At 35.1% G+C, this 20433-nt stretch overlaps 1 protein-coding gene across 2 annotated transcripts in view; it reads right to left on the minus strand.

The window, feature by feature from the left end:
* Positions 1–1252: 1252 nt before the first annotated feature.
* Positions 1253–20433, minus strand: part of TRIP11 (thyroid hormone receptor interactor 11) — a 28548-nt gene continuing 9367 nt past the window's right edge. The window contains exons 9-21 of one of the 2 annotated variants that reach the window (XM_052694027.1): positions 19971–20066; positions 19016–19222; positions 15029–18058; positions 14047–14187; positions 13656–13849; positions 12273–12436; positions 11873–11976; positions 11038–11137; positions 6497–6578; positions 5628–5742; positions 5281–5403; positions 4070–4217; positions 1253–3375 (exon numbers count right to left, since the gene is read on the minus strand). In XM_052694027.1, the coding sequence (XP_052549987.1) occupies positions 3167–3375; positions 4070–4217; positions 5281–5403; positions 5628–5742; positions 6497–6578; positions 11038–11137; positions 11873–11976; positions 12273–12436; positions 13656–13849; positions 14047–14187; positions 15029–18058; positions 19016–19222; positions 19971–20066 (4713 nt within the window). In that variant the 3' untranslated portion in view covers positions 1253–3166. Of the gene's footprint in view, positions 3376–4069; positions 4218–5280; positions 5404–5627; positions 5743–6496; positions 6579–7598; positions 10673–11037; positions 11138–11872; positions 11977–12272; positions 12437–13655; positions 13850–14046; positions 14188–15028; positions 18059–19015; positions 19223–19970; positions 20067–20433 lie in introns of those variants that run through there. The other variant, XM_052694028.1, reaches the window with a different exon arrangement.

A 20433-nucleotide genomic window follows, 5' to 3' on the forward strand; every position in this document is an offset into this window, starting at 1 on the left:
TTTACAATCAAGTCATCAAAACTGTCAGAAACAGGACGTCAAAGCTTAACATTATAAAGCTTTCATGAGGCACATGATAATGTGAAATACTTACAAGGCAAGTACCTTCTGTTCAGTCTCTTCAGCTTTGTCACTCAATCATATCCACATTTTCCAAGTAGCCTGTCTTATAAGTAACTATTAGTGCAAAATGTGTCAAGAGTATGAATAAGAAGGAATAAGAAAACACAGGCTGGGAACTCATGCTTGATAAAAAACAAAATACATTCTTTCTATATTTATCACATAATGTCAAAAACTGTGTATCATATGACTGTGACTAACTGGTTTAATGCAAGAAAGCTTAACTTAAAACAAGCAAAATGCATTATTCTATAGTAATAATTACAAAGACCAATCAGCTACATCCTTTTCTTTGCATGGAATGCATGACACAGGATGACCTGCATTCATGATAAAGAAGCTAGAGAAGAACCCTTATTTTTTCCCTTATACCAAGTTTGCTATATGTATTCCCTACTACAGTTCTGCTTCTTTACCACTGAAGACTAGCAACAGCCTGTTAGACCAAATGTAGAAGGACCACTCTCCTTTCTCTCTGCAAAAACAAATGAAAGCAACTGAGTTAAGGAAAATTTTCAACTACTGCAACTGCTCAAATTCTAAAGGGACTTCCCCCCACCCCCTGTGTGAAATACCCACACAGTTAACAGGATAGACTACATGAGTCACATACTTAAATGCAGGAAACTGGTGAAGTGAATATATACAAAACAGTTGTCAAGCACAAAGCAAACTCAGAAGAAAAAAAATCTGAGGAAAAAAAATATTTTCATAAATCTTTCAATAAAAACAAATACTGAAAGTTACTTATAGCATGGGTGAGATCGTTTAAGAAACAGAATCAAGGCAGTGTATTTGTTCTACACTTTTCAGTGGGAAAGCACTGGCTGGCACACGGAACACAATTTATCTCCAATAAAGAACAAAACACACTAATGTAATTTTAGAACAAGCCCTAGAAACCTCAAAGCCATGGAAGATTTTCACTACAGTTCAACAGACATCCTAGTATTTAAGAACCAAAGCCTCTTACATCCCACCCTCTGGAGATTTTCTTCTTCTCTCCAAAGGACCTTAATGAAGAACTCTGAAGTTCTTCAATACTTTTGCTTGGTTTTATATTTCCCTCCTCAAACTCTTTTATCTTACTGTATAAATGAAGCTGATTTACAGCATCCTGAAACAAATAGTCTCACCATGCTTTATTTATTGGCGTTTATAAAGCCTCCTGAAAGAGAAAAACACGCGTATTAAGTTCTTTATAATTGAAGAAGAAAAAAAGTTACACTGAAGTTAAGATCTGCTTAGTTAGTGTATTCCATTTGTAATATGTAACATACGTGATTTTTTAAAACATTTATTTGTGCTTTGATTCACCCGAAGGCAATTTTATTCTGAAGCAATTGAGCATCTTCAAATGAACATGATTACAAGAACAAGGAAGACTGCATAGAAGACATCCAATATCAGTTTTCTTTATATTTGCTACAGAAAAAATATTACCTATTCCAGTCCAGTAGTTTAAATAAAGATGTACATCTGAGATACCAAACTGAAATGTTTCCAGAAGAGGTAATTTTAAATTCTCATTTCATTTATTACATAATGCATAATTTACTTTGGTACACTATCTGTGGCTGCCACTCTGTCAGAAGTCAGACTGCCATTAGACCTTGTCTATTAAGCGAGTAAAAAATGTAAAATAAAAATCCAATATGGTCACTGGAGAAAAGGGACTCAAGTTCTCAGGGTGCGTACAGTAATTAAATAAACTTTGCTAGATTTCAATGCAACAAAAGAAATTCACTACTTGACCTCTACATAAATAAACACAAAGATTTCTTGCATTATTTTGGTTGATTCTGTACAAGTTTCTTTGATTAATTTTATTTAAATATAACTCTTACAATTTAATCCAGGATCTTAATGAAAATGAGAACAAAGTTTGACAGTTCTAATATAGAACCTGCACAACAGTTATCTTTCAACACTGACTAAACAATGGCATATAGAAAAAGGTTTAGAAATTACACACATTAAAATGAAGATGTTTTATCATGATTAACTGTTGTTACAAGCTGAATGTTTCCCTTTAGTGTGCAACATCATTCCTTACTTGCCAACAATGTGTACAAATCATCGCAGCAAAATTTACAGAAAAATTGACTTTGGCCTCGGTCTTACAAAGACCTATTTACACATTTGGGATAAGTAAGCATGTTCTTCCCTTTGAATTCTGTACATATATTAAAGCTTTAAGCCTATATTGGAATCTACAAAATACAGCAAGATAAAAAGTTTGTCAAATATACATCTTATACCATTACAATACAGCATCTTTACATACATGAACTTATCTTTTGCTCAGTTATCCACTCTCATCACATGCGCACCTCTAAAAAATGGAGCACTCCCACAGTTAACTCCTTGGTGCTGATGGGCTTGACTGCTGAAAGCAATTGTTAGGTGGGGGAAAAAGAATCAAATCCACGCGCAAAAGAGATTGATATGCCTCAAATTGCCCCCAAAAATGAATACTCCTGCAAATAAAGAGATACATGTCTTAATACAACTAAGCATAATGAATTCCCTTTGGGAAAAGCACAGCAACTCAATAATCACTCTCCTGTTTACTCAATTTTTTACTCTTCGGAGTTCATATCATTAATTCAACACCTCAAATAAGTTCAGTTTTGGCTAAGTGTTTCTGTTAATTTATTTTTAAATTTTGGTTCTTAAAGTTCTGCTGCCAACAGCAGATCACTTTCATGGAAAAAAGGACCTCGACACCAAAGAATTAATGCTGTATATGCATAACTGAAAGGACTCGAGTAAAAATAGTGTTTAGAAGTCCTTCAAACTGTCTTGTGACAATCTAGCAACAAAATCTAACCTATGTCCCAAATGAATACTTGCTACAAAGAAGGCAACTCTGCATGCAATCATTCAAATTTACGTTAGTTTGTAATTAAAACAAAAACAAGATACAATTGCAAACAAGTATACAACTTTATACAGAAGGCCTCACTGTGGTAAATTATATATAGCATAGTGTTCTCATTTTCCTTAAAGTGCTATCAACACCATATTGGTTCAAGGTCATCTATTGTTTTAGGAGGTCTTTTAGTACAGCACCAGCACTGGCATCAGGGGACACTGGCAGTGGTGTAAAAGTAGGCAAAGCATCTGAAATAGGTTTCATAAGTAGATGCCCAGAAGTAGAAGCAGGTGTTATGAGAGGCACTGCTGCAGATCGAGGTGCCAGAAATGGATTTGCATCTGGTCTTCTGCTGATTCCTGAGACTCCAGAATCTGAAATGTAAAACAAACAAAAATCTCCACTGTGTTGGAAAGTTTTTGTAAGTCTATCCAATTTTTGAGCATTTGCTCTAACACAAATTTTACAACTGCATATTACTTTCCCAATATGAAAATTTCATCTGCTTGCCATGGACTGCAGATACTCTCATAGACTTATTTCTATCTTCTCTCATCTTGAATGTTACCTGCCCCAATGCTTCTTTTGTTCAACAATTCCTGTGTCTACACTAAAAGTCACCAGTTAAAAATCATGGCACTTCCAGAACATGCCCAACCATATTGTGCTTGTTAGCATGGAATTCAGTAGAAACTCATGATATGCAATAAAATCCATACATTTTTGTGACATGGAACACAAACACCCTATGTGAAGGTTCACTTCACCTATGCAATCAAACACAAAGTATTTGTCACACTGACTACAGCACTATGCAAAGACATAAGGGTCCATACACATGCACTATCACACAGCACTCAGGTAAGGCTTCCTACCCTAGCTGTATTGGGGCAGCTGCCCCAAGGTCAGCTTCAAGAGAACTCATGTAAATAAAGATCACGGACAATGAGTCACAACTGAGTCTTGAGTCCTCAATGTCAGCACACTGGTCAAGTTATTAAAAAAAAAAATTATTTGTAGTGAATAAATTTGTTCTCAGCATAATTTCAAATTTTCTTTAATTGTTACCTGGTATTTGACTGCTGCTTGGAGTACTGCTAGTTTTACCAGTTCCTGCTGCTCCTAAAGGTTTCATATCATGAACAGAAAGCTTGGGCGGAGGAAGGCTTGGGCAAGACTCTGTTTCAAGGAATTTCACAAACAGTTCTGAAAAAGACTACAAAAAGCTACTTGTTATGAAATCTTACATGCTTTTCAAAGGAGCATCAGTAAATTAAAAATAAATAAATATATATATTTTTAAAAAGCAGCTGTCAGCAAGCTCTGAAGTACTCTGTACTGGTACTTAAATGTTCTACTTAATGAGTAACAATGTAATTTATTTTCAAAACAAAATATTTGTTGTCTCAGTGAGCAACATTTATGTAAAACTGATGAATGTTAAAGATAACACATGCACTTCCACCATGGTCCTATTATTGATTTTAGCAAATAGTTTCAAGAAACCTATGCTGCTACAGACATCTCAAGTACTTGCTGCCTGCATTATTTCAGTGGGCAAAATAAATAAGTAAAAATCCTATGCTTCAAGATAATGTAAAGGAGTTATTTCTGAACAAAACTGTCAAACTCAATGAATAACAACAAAAAAAGAAGTTAATCCAATCTGCTCAATCTCAAATGTTTAATCTTGAATGCATTATTAAATGGTCTGCAAAATGGAAAGTTCCACAGAATAACTGCTCCCATGAACCACATCATGAAAACTGTTGCTTCACAGTATTTGGAAGCTTAAACTATCAACTTCATATGCTGTACATAAGAGACACTAACAGCTAAGACTTACAAGTAAAATTTAAAGGACAGATGGAAATCACTGTCATGAAAATATGGTATTATGATCTTTTTTTTTGTATTGCAGACATTCAGACTCCCACATGTATTTAACCTCTGACACTGTCAGTTTGTCGTATCAAGTCCATACTGGAAGAAGTCAGTGGTTCCAGCAGCCAGTGGAACAGTAAGTAGTTTTGTACTAGCCCAACACTTACAATTATGCAATTGTCTTCAATACCTATACATTTATTTAGTCAGAAGGGAACAATTCCTGTGAGCACATCCCCAAAACAAAATATACCAGAACAGCTGCACAGAACATATAAATAATGTAAGATAAAGTAGAATTGAAAAATTGAGCTCAATATACTTATGAACCAAACATAAACACTAATATGCAACTGTTCCAGTTCTTCCACTCAAAATACATGATTAATTCTTACACTATTAAAACCAGTCTGGTGAGTTGGTCGTAAAGGTGTGCTCGGGACACTCTTTGATCCTGTTCCTCCACCAAGCCAGCCCGTCACCCATCTTGTAACTCCTCTTTGGTCTTCACAGAGTAACTATAAGGTTTAAAAAAAAGTTAGGAAGCAAAATAAAGCAGCAGATGAAAAACCTGCACCACTGTGCTCACTGTATCACTGTAAGTCATGTGGGAATTCCACAAAATCCACAAACAGGTAACTTTAATTGCTACCAACTATAACTGCCAGGACAATCACATTTATTTTACCATCAAGTCATTCTATTTTCAGATACTGCAAATGAATTAGAATCATAGAATTACCTGATCAAGTTCCTCCTTTTTCATACCCAAGATACTTCCCATTAACCTTAACACTTCATTACGTTTATTTTTTGGAGTATGAAAATGTCCAATGAAGAGATTCCTCATCAGGAGCCTGCAGAACAAAGACTGTTACACTGTCTGCTCCTAGATAACAGGTGACAGGGAAATTCCAACACATTTATTCCTTATACTTTTGCCTAACCAACAATAACTCAAATAAACAATCCAGTAAAGGAACTAAAAGGGAATGCCATGAATTTCCTTCCCCTCTAAGTTAAAACACTTCTTAAACAATGAGCTGCGATTTGGACAGTATTGTAAGTATTGTATGCAGTAACATGAAACTGAATTGTACGTTACCAACTTTTGATGCAAGTGACACAATGCAGGAAAATATTATTACCAGATCTTGACCCAAGAGAATCTTTAAACTGTCCCAAACCTAAGGAATGAGCAGGGGAATCCATTTGCCTATTCTGGTTTCAGTTCTAACACAGAGAGAGATTATGATGATGACTCAGAAAGAGATCAAATCTGAACAGCAGCCAGCTGATGCCATTCAAACCTAAGATGCATTATAAAAATTGATCACTAAGAACTTTTTTCCCCCATTTTCATAACTCACACTAGTGAAGTGTAATACTACTTAAACATATAATCCAAATTTTGATACACATTGGTTTTAATCAATTCTAACATTTACAATCACTAATTGTGATTGTGAGAAATGTCACAATAATCAAAGCATAATTTCAAGATTACGTAGAGAAGCTCAGTTCTGCACTACTCTTGCAACTCTTAGTAACACACCTGTTCATTGCAAAGAAGAATAAAGAACAAAGATGTACACCAATATAATGACTTACTTGTCCACTTTTCCTTCTGTGCTGTTGATGAGATTCATCAGTTTATTTTGTACATCTTCTAACATTTCTCTTCTGATCTCACCTATAAAACGTTATATCAAAGCAAATAAAAATCCCAGACTTTGTTTCAAAGTGTTATTAGTAATATATGTCTTTTAAAATAAAGACAAGCTAATATATATATATATATATATATATATATTTATTTAGAACAGTATCAGCACAATTTCTTATAAAAAGTGTCAACTTAGTGATTATTACTTGAATTCATAAGCTAGAATTTTCAGAACAACACTTAAAGCTAAAGTACAGAAACACAGGATGTCAGAGAACTGCTGAAGATCTGATGAACTGCTCAGTTCCATCTGGATTGTACAGAACTGGAAAGAAGTTCTTTATTATGTTCTCATCAGGTCTTTGGAGCTCAATATATTTAAATAATATTCACTCTCGTCCATTAATTACATAGCATAGATTTTGCTACAATTCTAAAATTTCAGCAAATTATTTGTTAACTTAAATTCAGAATACACCTGATTACCCCATCCAGGAGCTCTGGCTTACTCTGATCTTTCACAAGTTAAAGCTCACCACCATAAAGAAAAAGAATTTCCAGAAGGTTTTACCAGCTAAAATACTTTAATATCCTTCTGACTAAGGATACAAGGACACAGTGACAAAAAAACTCATATCCCCAAATACATGACACTTGCATCAAATTACAAACACTAACAAACTGTTTTCTGAGAAGAAAACAAACAGCTACAAGATACAAAGAATTAACTGAAGGTAAGTTTAAGAACAGCAAAAACAGAATTTGTCACCAAACCTTGGTTCTGCCAGATGCTATGTTTAAATTTATTTTTTTCCTAATAAAAGCACAAGTCTTAATAGCACACACAAGCCAAACAACATAATATAGATCCTCAATATAAAGACAATTGCTACCCTGAAGTTACAGAAGAGTTTTTTCTCCCCTCTCTCTGTAAGGCTGAATTCTTCAGATGTTTTCAAACTCTATGGAAAAACTCCCAACCAACATAAACTTCCTATTATTTTAATATTTCTTGAGCTCATGTTAATTTATTTTTTTTTGGGGGGGGTAAGTATTTGTAGGAATGACTCGGTATCTTGAAATCCTTTGAAATAATCACATTTCTCTTGTGTGAAGATGGAAATGAGGGAAGAAGAAAAAGTGACTTGTAGGAAGTTTTATAATTTCTGAATCATTTGAGATGCATAAAAATTTTCCATTCTGGTTTCCATGTGACTTTCAGTCTTTAATAAATGCATGTCACTACATGGTTCTCTATTTAACAGCAGTACCTCCCTGAGAACCTGTGAGAGTTCTGGTGCATCTACACAGAGAGCTAGGCTGTGACATGTGTCCTGTTCAAATACTCCACAACTTTTCATAAATACTTCCCCAGTATGACTTTTGGAAGGTAAAGAGTAGAACAAACTAATTAGTGTCATGCTGGGAACATTGCTTAAAATTATGCTTCTTTGCAAGCGCGGTTAAACAGGACCCCCAAATTTGAATGAAACTGCAGGTGAACCATGGAAGCTGAGTGGTTATTTAGGTTTCCACAGAATAAAAGAATTTTAAAATGTTAAACTACCAATTTTGATTAAAAAAAGAGAAACAACATCTGAAAATAGGGTTTGTTTCAAGATGTTGAAAGATGTTTTGCTCTAATTGGCGAGATACCAGCAAGCTTCCTTCTTACCTTATTAAAACAAACCAATTAACAGTTTTTGAAGTGAAATGTTACTTCTGTTTTCTATTTTTTCCTGAGAAAATTGTTATATCAGAGAATCAACTTTTAAGGACAGCTACATGGCTACATTCATTCACGGTGATTACAGCTCTACCCTTGGACATGTTTTTAAATGGAATATTTCCTTCTAAAATGGAACCTTATAGTTGAAAAGGATTTAAGCATGTACTCCGTGTGCATGAAAAGACTGAATAATAAAGAAGACCTGAGCCAAAATTCAGCATGGACTGCTGTAAACCAGACATTTACAGCAGTCTCTAATAATTTGTTAACCATTTATGGCAATCCCAAAAACTGCATCTGGTACATCTTATACTTTTCCATTAAAATCACTTCTCCTGCCAAAAAAAATCCATAAAGAAATCCATCAAAGGATTTGGCCAACAAAACCATGTCTGGGAATGTATTTGGCTAGTTTTCAATAAGACATTATATGTTTTCTTGTATAAACAGAAAAAATGGAATGGTCTCTTTTTCAGTAAAAATAATGATTTATTCTACAACAATATTGAAGTGCTTCTTCCGTTACAAAACAATTTCTTTCAATTTTAAACAAGTAAATTGCTTGCCACTACGGCCGGTTTGATAAAACACTGAGGCCCAGTTTTCTCTCACAGTTCAAATCCATTAACACATTATTCCTTACGCTTTCAGGAAGCTTAGCTATCAAATTAACCAGTAGCACAAGAGCTCTCCAAATAATAGCGCCAAATTTGCCTATGTTAAAGCTATTTTCAATCCAGAGTCTTTGAACATTTCCACTGTGATGACTCTTGTAAGAGAGAGAGAATAAAGAACAGCCGATTAAAAACAAAATCTACTCAATTAATAGTAGACTGATGCAGAGTGAAACTTGATTCAGTTTGTAAAGTTCATATGTGAACTCAAAACAATACTATGGTGCCCACTGGGACATCAAACTGCACTTACGGATAAAATACATTCATATAATGTGTAGTTATGAAAAAGCTGCAGCTTTTTTGAGTTCCTTCTGAAAACGCAAGGGCTTTTTAATGGCTATTCACACTAATTGTAAGATCACAAGCAAGTCTACTTTAAGAAAATATTTTATATTCCAAGAGGAAAACAAATCACAATTTAAGAATGAATAGCAAAAATTAGTTCAATATGGTCAGAGCTAAAAGAGTTACCACTGCATTCAGCAGAGGTGATTTTGCAAGCACCTTCCTATAGCAACCCTTCACTAAAAGACCTCACCCCCAGATTTCCCACAGATATTAAGGGGGGGAAAAAAATCAGAAGGTCTGAGACTGCAGAATGTGAGCAAGTCTCTGCCCTTCAAACTCTCCTTTGAGAGCCCCCTTGGAGGGCTCCTCTTGCTGCATATTTATCGCACATATACACCTGAAAGTCAGACTGCAACAAAGGATGTGGCAGTAACAGCAAAATATGGTAACCCACAGAAAAAGAAGGAAAGAAAAAGCAGAACTCAGTTGGAAAACAGAAGAGAAAAAGACAAATAACACAAATAACAGTGATTGAAGAAAAAGATGTTAATACCCCCTCAATAGTTGGTACTGTTAAACACTCATGTGAGAACCGTCACACAGCTAGACAGACCATTTCCCCTTGTGGCTCAAGGAAACACTGAAGAAAAAATTACATGCCAGGGCTGAGATTTAAGGACAGAAATCCAACAAAATTACTATTAGTTCTAAGTTCTGCTTTACTTAATGATACAACTCCTTTCTCATGAAAGCTGATATTAATGAAGAAAGAACACCACAGTGATCTTATGTTATTCATATAGTTATTGCATCATCTCTAATCGAGTCTGAGCTTGTAAAATCTTACTGATGTCTGGCATTCAAATACATTACACAGAAACCACTTAGTTTTTTCTATTTGATTAAAGTTTGAGACCATAAAGCAGAAATTCATAAAAATGGTACTAGTTTTTCCTACACTGTATTCTGCCTGTTTAGTCTTTCTTATACAGCTTTAATGCTAGAAGTGCTTACAAAGAGAAGGCTATGTACCTACCACAGATTTTACATTCCAGTGAAGAGAGAAAATACCCATCTCCATGCCATTCACAGACACAGAATCATTTATGTTGGAAGGGACCTCCTTAGGTTACCCAGTCCAACCCCCTCAGTTCAAGAAGGCTCAGCTAGAGCAGGGTGTCCTGAACTGTGTGCAGACAGGTTCTGAGTATCTCCATGGATGGACAAACCTCTCTGAGCAAACTATTCTTTTCACCACACTCACTGTAAATACTCCTCCTTTTCAAAATCGTTTCTCCAGGCAAACTCTTCTTTAGCCAATTTTTGTCTTCAAATCCAAAGTAACAAAGGTTGTAAAATGTCAAAGTATTTAATCAGAGAACAGTATGAAAAGCATATTTCTAAACAAGAGCAATCCAGAAGCTCATCTGAAAGGAGATAAAAAAATTCAAACTAAAGACAATCATAAGGCCTTTTGCATAATTTCTCTAGTCTTATTCCTGTACAAGAGCAGTTCCCTCTACATCTCTTACCAATAGCATATCCTTCACCTCACAGCGACTTTGTCTGTGAAATATGGTAGTTAATTTGAAAAAAATGTGACAGCATCTGGTATTTCACAAACTTTTTAAGAGACAGAACTAAAGCTGATTCAAGGGCTTTGGTATCTAAAGAAGAAAAAAAAAGAATAACTTGAAGGCATTTCTTAGAGAAAGACAGCTAACAGAAGGTACACGTAATTTTAAAAATGTTTAGTAATTTAGAAATATTTAATTGGTGAAAATTATCTTACCTTCTCTTTTAAGCTCTTCAATCTGCTCCTCTTTAACATCAAGTTGCTCAGTAAGCCTTGATGCTGCATCCAGTGCAGCATTCGCCTCTTCTAAATTTTCCTACAGAGAAGGTAGGAAAAGGACAAAAAGGGAAGCACAAGAGTTCACTTACAATTATGCTAATACAACACAGATCAAACATAGCAAAAATCTGTACTTTATAATAACTTGGTTGGAAACATTCCCAGCATGCTATGTTGCTGGCCTTTCAGTCCCAGCATTGCCCCATCCATGACATGAATAAGAAAGAAGAATTATCTAACTTGATCTAGAATCACAGAATCCTTAGAGATGGAAGGGACTTTGAAGGCTATCTAGTCCAAGTCCCCTGCAATGAACAGCAACACTATAGCTAAATCAGTCTGCCCAGAGCCCAACCCAGCCTCACCGTGAAAGTTTCCAAGGATGATGCATCAAGCACACCACTGGGCAATCTGTTCCAGTGCCTCACCACCCTCACTGTAAAAATTTTTTTCCTTATATCTAACCTGAATCTACCCTCTTTGAGCTTGAAACCACTTCCCCTTTTTCTATCACCACCAACCCTGCTAAAGAGTCTGCCCCCTTCTTTCCTGTAGCTCCCCTTTAGATGCTGAAAGGCTGCTATCAGGTCACCCCGCAGCCTTCTCTCCTCCAGACTGAAGAGCCCCAGCTCTCTCAATCTGTACTTACACAGGCTACTCTTATACAGTAACAGACAATTAACACTTCACACAGCAGTTAAAGGAAAAAAAAAAAAATCTACCAGTAATTAGCATGGAACTTCATTGGGTTCAACTTCATTATTCAGTCTACCTGTAGCGAAGCAACTTTTTCTTCTAAGTTTTGGGCTTTTTTTTTCCATTCTGCAGTCTCTTTTTGGTGTTTTTCCAGCTCTGCTGAATACATGGCTTTTTCTTCTAATGAGTTAAAAATACAAAAAGAAAAAAAGTATTCATATACATAATTCTCTTTTTTGAGATACACAATTGCAAAATCTCAGCATTATCACATCTGGCATTCGTGAGGTAGAATTCTAATTTCTTAAGTCATATAATGGCCACCAGTTTCCACATCTCTTAAAAGATGAAAGATTTTAAAATTCAAGCTATCAAAATGAAAATCAAGTAACCATGTATTTCAAAAGCACCAAAATATGGTAGTTATCACATTTGAAGAATGCTTGTTGTGACTGATATTTCTCGACAAAACTTACCCTGTTGGAATTGCTCTAGTACCATCTGCAGGTTGGTCAGTGACAATGCATACTGTTTCACTTGGTCCTGTGAGATGGCAAGCTGTAGCACTGTTTCATCTCTCTGCTTGGAAACCAGGTTTAATTGATCTTGCAAGGATTCAACCTGCAGATTAGCTTGATGACTTAAATGAGCATGAAATAAATTATTTAAGACAACGAAAAAAAATCATCACAGAGAAAATTAAACTACAACAAAATGAAGACATTCCCTTCCCATCCCCTGAATTCCTCTTAAAAACAAACAAAAAAAATCTCCTAACAACACATTTTAAATAAGCCTGCTAATACCATTTTTGCAAGAACTTTTGTTTGAAGTGCCCTGCTTCAATTACTAAATGAATCAACAAGCCCTTCTAACAACTCTTAGCGTTAAAGGCAATCACAAATAACTTGGTACAGCCAGCTCCATACTGACCACTGAGTATCCATTTAATTTCCCATTATACAGAAATTTTATGAACCTGATAACCGAGGCGCCCCCTAACATAGGCTCCTATCAGGTACAAAAATAGGCTGTACTTCTTGAAAGACATTTGACACGTTCCTGCAAAAAACTAAAAAATATTCTACCAGTTTTTACACAGCCTTCTCTCAACTCTTCAAACTTCTGACTGGTTTCCGCAACAAATTCTGCTCAACTCAGAAATCTCTTTGCTGAGAATGTTACGAGCAAACTTTATCTTTGACATTTAAGGAAGTAGAAAAGACTGCAGCTACATATATATTTTTTGATTAATACTCTTGTTCTTCTGGGCAACTGCAGTGAAATGAAATCTTTTGCTTGAAGTAACAAACATGCCTATATTAAAGACAAGCCTTGAGTAATTTTCATTTTCTGATTTTCATTATTCTGAATGAAAACTGTAACTATAATTAAAAAAATATATAAATGCTTACAGCTCTGTACACCCTTCTACGCTAACGTATGAAGATGTGCACTCATCTTGAAACCAATATGAGTATCACAAGCACACCTGTTTTGAACTGTGTTCTTTTCAAGTGAATGAAACCTTGATTTTAAAGGCAATTAAGAATCTTTCACCCTGCCACATGCAATTAAATTGATGGGTTGAGGAATTGTCTTTGTTTCCAGTTCTAATCAGTCAAAGATCTGAGATATTTATAGCTAGCAAAAGGACAAAATTTAGTTCATTACAGTTGTCAAGGTTATTTCATATTGCCTCTCTGATTCAGGATAACACTAATTAATATATTTTTTTTGTTTTCTCAAGCACCTAGCACACTTCAGAATGCTAATTCAATAAAATGAAGTCATCAATATCCTCCAGCTAAGTGTAATATTCATAGACAATGGCATTGCTGGATAAATGAAAAGATTACCTGGCATTCTCCACTGCAGTAGAGGAAGACACGAGTTTTTCTTCCAAAACTGAAACTTTTTTTCTTAGCTTGGTCTCTCTGTCTTCTGCAGCCAAGGCTTCTCGTGTATAGGAGTCCTCCATTTCTATAAGGTGGTTACGCAGCCTCTCCAGTTCCTGATTTAGGCGCTGCTCTTTCTCATGCAAATGCTGTATCTGTGTAGAACACACCTTAAGTTGCTTGTATTATCAGCTTTCATAGAGGAAAGTAAGCAAAGAAAACGTAAAGCATAGTGCTTGTGTAATGATTTTGAGTGTTTTTACAAGTTATTACTAACAATTATGCAGAAAATATTATAGATGCAATTTCTTATTCTTCATTTCTTGCAACTATAAGTTATGTGGTAGCATACCTCATTCTGTAGGGCACTGCTCTCCATTTGCTTCTGTTTGAGTGCAACCATAACTTGGTCTCTCTCTTGCTGAAAAATAGCAGCCTTTTCCTGCATCGATTTAACCTCATTGAGCAGTTGATTCAATTCCCCCGTTTTGCCCTGCGGAAGACATAAAAAAGCTTTTCAAACACAGCAGTTATACTAAAGGAAATTAGCCTTGATAAATGTAAAGACAATAATAACGTAACAAGAAAATGGGCAAGACACACATGGCCCTTCAGCACAGGAACACTTTCAGGGAAAACATTATTCTGAAGTTTTTCCACTCATCACTAAAAGACAAAATACAAGTTATTCCTAAAGGACACTACGCACCCGCTGTTTTAATTAACTGCTGTTGAGTAGATACCCTTTAAAGAAACTTTTTGTTTCTTTAAAAAAGATTCTCACTCATTAATTACTTCCACAGTAATTAATAAGCTACTGCAACCTTTCTCTGAAAATATACTGAGAAAAAAGTATCTACTTTTCCATATGTCAAATTGTGAGGAGAAACCTTTTTTTTTTTTTCCTCCAGTGCAGCTTCTCCAGCTATAAAAAGATGTGTGAAGTCATTTATCTCCTAGAGATGCTGTGAAGCAACCACACTGGAGTGACTGACACTCGAAGGAAGAACATTGAGAAATTAGTTCTCCTTGCCACCTCTGCAAATTTTATAAAATAAAAACAACATAGGGTAGTGAATGCAGAATAGGCAAAACCAAAACACTGAGCAGCTCTTCATTAAATATTTTCCAAATGAATGAAAAACGTGGTTTATGGATATAAAATTAACAGTTAAAATTGCAAGCCATTCATCCATTGATTTTTCATTTTTTACTCCGTAATACGATGCGGTGAGGAGTCACCAATTTCAGGCAAACACACGATGTGTACATGTACATGAAAATACATTACCATGCCACTTATTTCAAAAGATAATAAACATGAACGTACATACCTGTTCTTTCTCTTTCAATAGCTTCTCAAAAGCAAGAGCTTTTTCCTTCATTGAGTGGGACTCAAACTCTTTCTCTTTCAGCATCATTGAAAATTGCATATTAGTTTCCTGAAGTGCTCGGAATTCTGTTTCTTTTTCTCTACACCTTACAACTATTTTTTCATTTTCTTCTTTCAGTTTTCGAATATCCATTTCTAATATTAAATTCCTTTCTTTGAGATTAGTCACAGCTTGTTTTAAAAGTTCATTTTCATTTTCTTTGTTACTAAGATTTTCACTCACAGAAAGTAACTGATCACTTTTTGATTTAATCAGTATGTCTTTTTCTCTAAGAGATTTCTGTAAGACATCATGTTTTTCTCTTATCTGCCTCATCTCTGAATCAGTCTCTTCTTGACTCCTCCTTTCAAACTCTGATGCTGTAGCCACAGAATCGGATAATCGTTGATTGTTTTCCTGAAGAGTCCTAATAGTTGAATCTTTTTCTTGCAGCTTTTTTTTCAGCTGTTCCAATTCCTTCTGAAGGAGTTTAGATTCATCACTGAGTACTTCAGGAGTGCTGCTTTGCACGACTGAAGGCTGTGAAATGATGGAAGCCATTGTCACAGATGGTGTTACCAAATCAAGTTTACCCAGGAGAAGATCTTTGGTATTATGAAGCTGTCCTATGGTGTGCTGAACTTGTGCTAATTCTTGACTAAAACTTCTTAATTTTTTCTCATTTTGTTCATAACTCTGAATCAAGCCATTATAATCTACCTGCAATTTTGAATTGCTATCACTTTCAACTGAAATCTGTGCTTGAAGCTTTTGTAGCTCTTCTTGGAGATGAGCTGACTCATGCTGCATGTTCTGAACTGTGGTTATTACCTGCTGCTTCCACTCTTCCATCTTCTTTACTTGCTGTTTTAATTTATCACGTTCTTGTAAAAGTTCCTCAAACTGGTTACTGTTAACACCTCCTGAGCCATTATCAGTACCCGTACTGGATGTCTGCAAGACAGTCAATAAAGTTTGGCATTTCTGACTTAGAGCATCTATTTCAATATCTTTTTCTCGAATGATACGGGATAAATTTTGAATAGTTTCTCTAAACATATCTTGACTGCTATTTTCAAATCTATTAGATAATTTTTGGTTCTCTTCTTGCAACCTTACCAAAGCTGCTTCTTTAGCAGCCACCATATCCATGATCTTATGGTACTCTGTTTTTAACTGACTGTTCTCTCTTGTCTTTTCACTTAGAACTGCTAGTACTTGTTCTCTTTCCATGACATAAGCTTGTAGCTGCTGCTGAAGACCAAGGACATCCTGCCGATAGGAAGCTGAGGAAACTCTAGCACTGAGAGCTTGTATTTCTAAGTCTTTCTCTTGAATGATTCGAGTAAGTTTGCCAACTTCATCTTTAGACAACTGATCGATTTGTTGACTTAGGGAAAAATTCTTTTCATTTAGAAGCTTAATCTCCATCTCCCTTTCCTTGATACCTTTTACTAGCCTTTCAATTTCAGCTTTCGATAAGTCATGTTTTTCATTCCCATTTTCTCCATTAAGTGTCTGAACTTTTGTTTCCTGAAAAAGATCAGTGGAATCAGTCTGAATAACCTGTCTCTCTTTGTGCAACTGAGTTTTAATTTGCTCAATTGTTTTCTGCAAATTTTTAATTTCCTCATCTTTCTCTAAAGAAAGTCTTTCATGTGTAACATTCATTTGTTCACACTGAAATTTAGACTCATCTATTTCCTTTCTTTGCTCCTGCAAGGACTGCTGAAGTTGTACTGTTTTTTGATTCTGGTCTTCTATTGTTTTTTTGTGAACTTCTATTTCTTCTTCAAGATTATTCTTTATCACTTTCAATTGTGTCACTTCACTTTCAAGTTCAATAATAATATCTAGAGTTTTAGGCTCAACCACAGGAGTTGCTCGACTTTGCTGATCCTTAAAACGTTCAATTTCTTCCTTCAAATGATTGTTTTCTTCCTTCATTATAGCAAGACTTTTGTCTTTCTCCTCTAAGTTCTGTTTTAAGACATCCTGCTTTCTTGAAACTTCCCTATGTTCCTCAAGTTCCTGCTTCACCTGCGAGGCTTGATTTTTAAGTCTTTCAATAAATTCCTCCTTTTCTTTTATAAGTTCAGTCAACTGCTTTTGTCCCCCTAAGCTAGTAGTTAACATCTCTTTTGTTTCTTGATGGTCAACTTCCATCTGCTCCATGCCCCTTTTGAGTTCCGCAATCTTAAAATCTTTCTCCTGATTGAGTTTAACCAGGCGCTCATGTTCAAGCTGCAACGCAGTGGTATCCATACTACGGGCATTTGATAGCTCCTCAATAGTTTGCTCATACTTGTGTGCTTGTTCAAAAAGTTGTTTTTCAGCCTGGCTTAATTCTGTTTCTAAATGCCTTTTTTCCAATTTCAAAGCTTCCACAACTGTGTCTTTCTCTAAGCAAACTTTATTCTTCTCAGAAATTGTATCATTTAACTCCTGTTTTAGTTCTTCAAAGGCTGCTACTAGCTTTCCATTTTCTGTTTTGAGATCAGACAGAGATTTCTCTAAGTCTTCATTTAGTTGCTTATTTTCCAGTTGTTTATTCTGTAATTTCACAATTTCTGCTTCTTTTTCTTTCAGAATCAGATCTTGACTACTGTGGCTAGATGCCTGCTCAATATTTTCTGTTAATTTGCTCAAGGACAGAGAAAGTTCCTCCTCTCTTTCTTTCAGTCTTTGTTGCAATTCTCTAATTTCTATTTTATTATGCAAGTTACAGTCCTGGGCCTTCTTCAACTGCTCCTGAAGGTTTCTAACGTTATCTTGAAGTTGTTGCTTACTTATATGCAAATCATTAAGTGCATACGAGCATTGACTTAGTTTCTCTTTCTGAGTATCTAACTCCTTAATAGTTTCCATCTTCTCCATTTCTAATTTTGCTACTTTCTTTCTTTCAACATCTATGTCAAATTTCAGCTGTTTGGTGATGCCATCAGTTTCTATGTGTTGTCTTGACAGCTTCTCTTTCAGTGTAATCATATGCTGAAATGAAGATAAACAAGAATTTGTTAGAAAAGAAGGAGAATCAGCAGAAGTATGTATTTGATTTTCATCCTCTGAACAATTAAAAATTTGCCTGAAAACAAAAATGTTTTCTACTTAAAAAAACTGAGCTAACAAGTAGTATCAAGTAGTCAACGCTAAATGACTAATTGTTATTTACACAGGAGAAGAGGCTGACTGTCACCTCGCTACAACCACCTTTCAGGGAGTTGTAGAGAACAGTAAGGTCTCCCCTGAGCCTTCTCTACTCCAGACTGAACAATCTCTGTTCCCTCAGCTTCTCCTCCTAAGAGTTGGGCTCCAGGCCCCTTCGCAGCTTTGCTGCCCTTCTCTGGACATGCGCCAAGGCCTTGATGTGTTTCTTGTACAGAGAGGCCTAAAATTAAACACAGTTCTGAAGATGCAGCCCCTCAGATGATGACTGGTCTTAATGGTCAGCATAACAAGAAGTGACGTAAAAGTATAATTTTAATTTCATTATATATAACATGACCTTGGCTCCACAAACATCCATATTATGAAGAAGTTGTGATACAGCAGATTAACTGGTCAACAAAATGAAAAACAATGGAAGGAAGACGAAAAGCTTTTAAAAACCATTCATCTTAATTAAACTGTCATAAGAAAGAATTAAAGTATTAATAGGATAAAAACCTCTGAACTACATACAAACAAAAATGTGGTGTTTATCTGGACTTTAGAAAGTAATATGCATTATGGGCAGCAGATGTGTCATATTTCTTTGTCTGCAACAAGCAAGTTTCTTACACTTTAGGATTTCACATCAAGATGGTGAAACACTGGCCCCAATATCCCCATTTGTTTATTTGCCCCAGGGATAACTTATCTACATACAAAGATCATCTTAAAAGATAAACACACACAAATATAAACATACATTTTTGAAATTCAACAAATAATTTGAATGTTTGTTACCTGAGTAGCTTCTTGATTCTGCTTGTCTAGTTCTTCCAATTCTGCTATTAATGTTTCTCTTTCAGCAATACTTTCATTTAATTCATGTTCTTTCCTTTCCAAATCTTGCTTTAACTGTCTTAACTCTGAATTCTGATCCTCAGTATATGCAGAAATAATATTCTCATTTTTACATTGTGCATTTAGAAGTTCCTTCTCAAGTTCCTCCTTAAGTCAAACAAACAAATCTACGTATTAGCCTCTCTTGACGAAACTTGTACTGTCCCACTGTAAAATGCCTTCTTTTACTCAAAAACAAAAGCAGAGCACACATTTTTATGTTAACATCTCTGAGTCTATAGGAACATTATCCCAATTAGAAATTCTTTATTATGAAGTATTCATCTTTAACATTCATACATACACTTTTTTTTTTCATGATTACTTCTTTCATGATGCTTGTTAGTGTACTTTACAAACTTCTTCATAAAAAGTCATGGCCTGACAATCACAGTTACATCCACCACTGAAGTATGGATCCATAGCTGGGATAAACTATTACATCTTCCAGAGACATTTTAAACATACAGAATGCACAGCAAGAAAGGAGTCAAGGGCAATGAAAAACGTCCTTACAAAAACTGCTATGGGAAGTCTTTAATTGATGCAACATACAAAAGATCCTACTTGAAAAAATTTCTGGATACAAAATAAACTAAGTCATATCTCTCAAGAGTGAATTTATAAAGGACTTGCTGGAATGTTGAAAAAAAATTAAAAAGATACATTAACTTCATCAGTAAGATAAAATGTGATGTTAGAGCACTACATGGAAGAAAAAGCTATTTTAGAACAACGCTGTCAAAACTATTCTGAATATATCAATATATCAATATATATCACTGAATATATCAATATATATCACTGTGTAGAAAAAATATGTAAACAATACAGATCAGAAATCTAACATACATACCTTTTCATTCCTAAGTTTAAGATTTTCTTCTTTAAGAACTTGGAGATCTAATGTAAATGCCTGAACATCTTCTGCCATATAAACAGGATTGTCAGCCTACAAAAACAGTAGTGAAATACTTAAGGTAAGAATCCAGAGCATTTAAAAACCATCATCTGTATTAACTCTTTACCAATAAATATCAGTGGAGGAACATGGAAGAATAAAAACCTGATATGAATACAGTTTTATATTGTCTAAAGTACTTTTTTTCCAGTAATTTAAAGGGAAGTTTATGTACAACACTTTAAGAACATATATTACAGTAGCCTAAGTAAAACGGCCTAAGTGGAACTGTACTTGTTTTCTTCAAGAGAGTACACTGTGGAGTATAACAAAGTGGAATGTATTGCTCCCTTGACTTCCACATGTAATTATAAAAACAATTTAAAACTATTTCCTTGACTACAAGGTTATTTATACA

Source organism: Tympanuchus pallidicinctus, unplaced genomic scaffold (genome assembly GCF_026119805.1).
Source record: "Tympanuchus pallidicinctus isolate F22 unplaced genomic scaffold, pur_lepc_1.0 scaffold3, whole genome shotgun sequence".
NCBI lineage: Eukaryota > Metazoa > Chordata > Aves > Galliformes > Phasianidae > Tympanuchus > Tympanuchus pallidicinctus.